Source organism: Diachasma alloeum, unplaced genomic scaffold (genome assembly GCF_001412515.2).
Source record: "Diachasma alloeum isolate Michigan unplaced genomic scaffold, Dall2.0 Dall_scaffold_00299, whole genome shotgun sequence".
Classification (NCBI taxonomy): domain Eukaryota; kingdom Metazoa; phylum Arthropoda; class Insecta; order Hymenoptera; family Braconidae; genus Diachasma; species Diachasma alloeum.
In genome coordinates this window covers 1,606,302-1,612,966 of record NW_021680438.1, presented here as the reverse complement: position 1 = coordinate 1,612,966, position 6,665 = coordinate 1,606,302, and the positions used below count along the sequence as shown (strand labels likewise).

General features: G+C 40.9%; 2 protein-coding genes across 2 annotated transcripts; one reads left to right on the top strand and one right to left on the bottom strand.

The window, feature by feature from the left end:
- The first annotated feature begins 2,317 nt into the window (after window positions 1–2,317).
- LOC107039401 lies at window positions 2,318–3,951 on the top strand. Its single transcript, XM_015258984.1, has 2 exons — window positions 2,318–2,615; window positions 3,767–3,951. The coding sequence occupies exons 1-2, from the start codon at window positions 2,318–2,320 to the stop codon at window positions 3,949–3,951; spliced, it is 483 nt and encodes a 160-aa protein (XP_015114470.1).
- Window positions 3,952–4,811: 860 nt separating this feature from the next.
- LOC107039361 lies at window positions 4,812–5,591 on the bottom strand. The gene has a single exon (XM_015258928.1). It carries the CDS (start codon window positions 5,589–5,591, stop codon window positions 4,812–4,814), a length of 780 nt encoding a protein of 259 aa, XP_015114414.1.
- Between the last annotated feature and the right edge of the window lie 1,074 nt (window positions 5,592–6,665).

Below are 6,665 nucleotides of genomic sequence, written 5' to 3'. Positions count from 1 at the left end.
CCAAAAGTTCCCATGGATTTCCGGAAAAAATTCTAAACGACTTAATTTATTACATTCTCCTAAATTATTAATCAAGTAAAAAATTACTTGTTAATCTACTCCTTCGGTAATTGTTACGTAAAAACACGGAAAAAAGCCAGAGCGAAGAATAAATTTTGCCTCCGGAGTTGTGGAAATTTTATGAATCGAAACGTAATTTTTATGTGTCGAATGGTCATTTTTACATGACACTCCATAAAAATCAGCCTGGAGAACAGTGATTTCTGCGGATCAGTAGCGATGCGCCCCAATTTTTCGTCCGAACATCTATTTCATTTCAACTTATTGAAGTCTTTATTTAGATTGAGGAAACATTTGTTTATGCTCAAAAAACTATTCATCTGTTGAGAATAAAAATGCAGATAAAAATTAAGTTTGAGTTCTACTACACGGAGAGATATGTTCAGTAAAAATTACGGAACTCACAAGTCGCTCACCGATTACGGAATCGACTCAGAAAATTTAAGTGACGGTACTCCGCAACGATATCGTAATTTTCTGATTACGATATCGTAATTTTTCACAGGAGATTCGGATAAAAATTACGGAACGCTCTGAAAAAATTCCGTGACAGTTCCGTAAAATTTCCTATAACCACATTTCGCTCCGGAGTTACGGAAAAGATACGTAATTTTTATTGAATATTTCTCTCCGTGTAAACGAGGGGAGGAAGTTCCCTAGAGAGTTTTATCGAATTTTTATTGAACAATTCCACTACTTTTCGGTGCATTTTTATCCCACAGAAATGTAATGAGACCTTTCTCGGACCACATGAGTTGAGATGCCTGTGAGAATTAAGCGATTGAAGAAAAACTACTTGTCTCACGTAAATACGTTTCAGATATTAGAAATTTTTTTCTCAATGCATGAAAACACTTCCGATGAATCTCAGGCAAGTGTCCTGAGATCTCAGCTCTCTTTCCGTTTCCTCTTTCTCCGTGCGTCAATAAAAATCCAATACAATTTCCTCGCGATTGCACTCAGTTTTTATACGTAATCTATCTTTTGTGGGATAATCCTCACTCCAATTTTCTCATAATTTACCGCTGCTAAAACACCAAGAACACCTGCAGGTGACGATTGGAAACTCAACGAGACATCAATCACGTTTACACTTAATCCAGAGTCACGTGCTGAATCGAACTGTAATTGGATTATCGATCGAATTGTTCCGAATATCTCTCCACCATAACTGAAATAAGATGGAAGTGTTCCTCGTGACCCACTGCAACAGACCAATGAAAATGGTATCGTAATTTTTTTCATCCACCCATGATTTTCATATTTCGCCGCAACAAGCCAGGACGTCCCATTCATACATAAACGACAAAGTAATATCCTCCGGTTATAGTGCCTATAAGACGCTTCGCATCCTTCGTCCGTTATTATAGTACTTACGACACGCATATTCTGTCCCAGCTAATTTTCCACGGACTGCCAATTCCTGTAGCAACTGATGCATGTCTCGTCATAGTACCCGCTTTGGATCCATCATGTTTCCTAGGAAGAATTGCGACCGGATCGGTTAGTTCCTGGTCGTTCGTCGCGCTGTTCGTTAGCTTGCCAACATTGATCGTGAATATTGAAGGCCATTGCAAGTCTATTTGATTGGGTGAGCGAGTTCAACGAGTTCAGCCAAGTGTTGTTGATCTGTGTGATTGATTTTGCTTATTTCCTTCTGAACTGGCGTCCAAGGACAATGAAAGGACAAGGATTGCTGTGAATTGAGACGTTTCCGCTGCACCTTTCATCTCAATTAATTATGCATAATCGATCTTCGTCGTGACAGATCGATCATGTCGGTCCCAATTGATAAATAAATCTGCGATTCGCTGTAGTTTATACTACACTGTTGGAAATTTGAAGTCATTTTGAGAGCCAATCGTTCATGGAATCCCTTATCCAGCCGGGAAATCCTGGAAAATTGGGGCTGTCTTACTAGGCGAGCATTGATATTTCCATGATAACTAGAATTCGCAAACTCATTGTGAAAATTACAGATCACATTCAATTGAATTTTCAGTGGATGGAAAAATCAGAAGAACAGTTGCCTGAATTTTCACTATTTTTAACAATTTTTATTGTCATGTAGATCTAAAAATTGCAATTCCATTAAAACTCTAGAATTTGACTGATTCTTCCACATCAAAATGTATGGAAAATTCATGTGAATGAGTCGTTGTTGAAAAGATTTGTTTCCCGAAATTTCAGGAATAATTTTCTAACGGTATATCAAAGTATTAGAGTATCTGTGAACACCGATATTCAAGGGTGTACGATGAATAGTGTAAATCTAGTCGTGATTGTGATGGCACTGATGTGCCTGGTCATGGCCAGTGGCGTTGACAATCAGGATGCGGAGAGGAAGCTCAATCGATTAGGTATCCCCAAGCTACCGGCCAAGATCAAAGTGACAACGACTCGGCCGGTTACCAGAGTCCGCAAACCCGGGACTAAACCCACGCGAAAAAACAATGTTGTGGCGTTGGACAAGACGAATAAACTTCCAGTTGATTCGGAAGAAGAAGAAGAGGGATGGACTTTTTCTCAACTGCTGAAACAGGCTGAATTGAGGGGTAACTTATAAATTATTGTTATGGGAAGGTGGGGAAATACGGACACTTTTCAACAATATTTTTTTGACCGTTTTTGTATTTCATGATTGTTGATGTCATTAAAATGGCCTAAGCCTCCTCCAGCAGTTTTAGGACAGTTGAAATTGAGGAAGAATTTCTCACAATTTTATTATACCAACGGTTCGTTTCCCAAGGATGACGTCATCAGGGGATTTCTTTATTCTTCTAAATCAGTTGAGGATATCCAAGGACTTTGGCGATTTTTTCATCAGTGAAATACTTTTATAGTCGAATAACGGCACTTTCATTTGAACCCCAATTCTAATCTTACGAGGATTTGATTATTTAAACTTTGTAGGTCTGAATTTGAAAAAAAAATTAGAAAATGTTGGGGGAATAATGATAAAATAATTGAAAATTGTAATTTTGGAAAATCAAAAGCATTTTTTATAAATAATTTGTAAGCAATCAATTTTTTACCATAAAAAGCATTTATTTGGAACTGTAACACAGTTATTCATATCCAGAATTTTTGCAGAAATCGATTCTATACCCAAAAAAATGAGGTTTCCGAACGTTTCAACAATTTTTTTTATTTGTTTATAAAAAAACGAATGTTAAAAAAAAAGATTCTGTGCAAAATGTAATTCAAAGGACGTTGAATATCGATGATTTTGTTCAAAATCTTTTCATGCAATTTAAATGACAAATTTGATGTTTAAAAATCGCTAAATCCATTTGAATCTCATTACCATATACAATAATTAATTCATTATGCATATTTTTTCTCTTGGTCTTACTTTGTAATATTATATTTGGATTATCCTCAGGAGATCAGTTTTTGCTACAGAACATAAATAAAAAGTCCAACAAGATAAATAAATAAATAAAATAAATACCAAAATTTGAAAGATACTTGGATACCCTTGAAAAAACAATTTCCCTTTCAGAAACAAATGGATCAATAGAATTCAGTATCACTACAAAGGGAAATTATTTTGAACTTTCCAAAGAAAAAAAAATTGTCTCCACCAAAAATTCAATGATTTATTGAGATAAAAAAACGTAAAAAGTGTCCATTCTGCCCCACTGGCCCCTACGTATCGTTTATTCGTTGAAAAAGTCGTGTTTAATTGTGGATGAATTTTCAGGACGACCGAAGAAACACAAGAAGATGAAGCGAGCCCTGATAGCGCTCCTGCTGGCTTACAAACTCAAATTCGCAGCGCTGATTCCCGCCATCATCGGGGGCTTGATCATGCTGGTGATGACAACAGGCCTCGCAGGATTCTTCTTCGCCCTTTTCGCCGCCGTATTGGGCCTCAAGAACACCTGAACTCACGTTAAATTCAATTCTCACGGAAATGAAGGGGAAATCATGAAATAAATATTTACAAAAATGAAGTAAAATCGAATAATTTATTGTACCTCGACGACTCGCGTCCAATTACATAAGTTAAAAATGAATAAATATCCGATTATTGTGGCTGTACATGATGCCATTTGTGTTTCTCTCTCATTCAACTGAATCATAATTTAATCATATTCTCGCGAATAAGATCATCTTCATATGAACCTCATGATTCTGCGCGTCCCACCTCCGTTAAACCCAATGCAACAATTTCCTCGTGGTGAGTAGATACACCTTACAACAATCAAACTTAAGTAATGCATATGTACCATCGAGCAACAGCTGTGCAATAAGTGTGTCATTGGACTCGCTCGACACATAACGATCAATGTTACAGGTAAAACGGAATCCAGTTCCGGCTTGCGGGAAATTTCAACAGTGCATGCATGATACAATACCGCTTTTTACGTAGACGAGAGGTAATACAAAACGCAGAAATATAATAAAACAAGTAAAAAGGATTATAAATATGCACACAAGTGATTGATGCAACAATTAGTCGAGCCGAGACTATAAAATTCAACAATATTTCACACGCGCAACTGTTGCAGGAGGTATGTACCACATGACTGATGAGTATATTAACAAAAAAAAGCACCGCTACCAAAGAGATGAAGGTTAGTCTTTTTCTTTCCTTTATTACCCATACGTAACCGTTCACGCATGAACAACAACTGGCCCTCGGATCCCTGAGGTCCGCGTACAAATCCGTCCGTTACGTCGTGTCAAGTGTCAAATAAATAAATAAAATTGCCTCCCGTTTCTAAAAATAATGTTAAGTAATACTACAGCTGTTGTGGCTTCTGTGCGCTGTAAGCGAGATTCTGCGCGTATCCATCAGTGACATCGTTCGGCTGCACCCGTGGCACATCCTTGAGACTCCTGTCCCATCCACCACCACCACCACCACCGCTCTGCCATCCTCCGTGGGAGTCATGACCGCCCCCCTGCTTCTGACTCAGCAATTTCTTCAGTCCAATGATCATAGACAACACGAGTGCAATCTTGCTGATTATGAGGGCTTTACCGGCGAGAAGGAACAGAACACCCATAGCTATCGGCACAAGTGCAGCCATCTTCATGGTCATACCCATCATCATCATGCCCATCATCTTCTTCATCTTCCCGCGTCCCTCCTCCATACTTCGTTTGAGCTCACCGGACGAGGTTTTCGGTAATCTGATCTGAATGTTGAAGCCATTCATCAGATTGGAAATTCTCTCCAACAGAATGTCATTGAGAGCGTCATCCCTGGAGGCGCCAGCACGTCCGAGACTCTCAATATCCCCGGTTTGCGGGTACGTGTAATTCACACCAGGTACTTTAACGAGCTCCAAGTTCTCGGAGATGGGAAGACTGTCGATCCTCCCCAATCGCTCGAAGAAGGCGATGGCCTTCTTCTTGAGACAGGGTGACACACCACCATTTCGCTGCTGGCACTCCTCGTACAGCCGATGCAGCGATCGGTATCCCTTGTCGAATATGGTCTCCTCGATGGACGCGCCCCTGACCAGGGCGGCCGATGCACCGATCGACAGCAGGAGAACCACGCACTTGAGATTCATTCTCGATAACTTTGTAAACTCCAATGAAACGATGCACTCTGAACAACTGATGCAGCACTAACCACCTGGGTAATCCTCTAGTGGTTGACTGGCATTAGGATGTTGCTTGATGGCTCCTATATACCTAGCAGGATGGGTAGCAGTGGCAGGGCGCAGGGATACTGGTGTGAGAAAGAGCGGGTGTACACTTATTCCCACGTGCAGCGTTTTGTTTGCAGTCTCGAGAGGGAGATGGTATCCGCTATCAACATCCGCATGAGTTTAGCCTTGTCGACGAATCAACAGCAGGCGCAATGTTTCGATGGTGCTTCATGAAAGGTGTGCACGGAGGAGAGGGGAATAAAATTGCTGGACAGAGCGAGGTAGATGAAGCAGGGAGCGCGATGAATAGAGATAGGGGGATTCTCATGAGAGCATGTGACCTTTCGCGGCACAGAGACCCACTCGGATTAAGCGCATCTGCTTTGCAATCTGAGGGATTGTACGTCAAGTCGGTGGAGGGGGACGAGAAAATGGCTTGCAAAAATCGAGGGACCTTGGCATACGACAGGTACGCGGTCTGTAGTTACGGAGAAAACGAGGGGAGGTTTGCGCCCATTGATGTCAGGGAGGAAGAGAGACGACCAATTGAATTGCGAATTGAATTGATTGGATTGAGACTGTTGGGCACAGGGAGCTGCAGATCGGCGATTGGCGAAGAGGCTGGCATCGTGACCCAAGAGGATGACCTTTGGGCTACACAGGGAAGTGGAAACTAGATCAGTCGTGGCGTTACTCTCTTCTTCAATGGGAAGATGCACGAGTAGCTGGCGGCGGGGGGAGCTACACTGTGTGGGTGAAAATGTACAGTTTATGCACATTCCTCGATAATCAATCTATGGGGGACTTCTGAGGTCCTCTTTTTACTGGTGCGTGGGGAGCCCGGAAGGCTCGGTGCGGGGTTTGAGGATTGTACTTTGGATGGATTTTCTCCAGTAAAATGATTTTCTACTTTTGGAGTTGAATATTGGAGATTTCATTTGAGACCCATTTGATCCCGAGTTTACGGACGTTTTAGAATGATTTTATTATTTC

Bases quoted from the DNA above. Each gene is read 5' to 3' on its own strand.
- LOC107039401 (XM_015258984.1), top strand. From the start codon at position 2,318: ATGAATAGTGTAAATCTAGTCGTGATTGTGATGGCACTGATGTGCCTG. The intron at 2,616-3,766 runs GTAACTTATAAA...ATGAATTTTCAG, and splicing joins GAAACAGGCTGAATTGAGGG to GACGACCGAAGAAACACAAG.
- LOC107039361 (XM_015258928.1), bottom strand. From the start codon at position 5,591: ATGAATCTCAAGTGCGTGGTTCTCCTGCTGTCGATCGGTGCATCGGCC.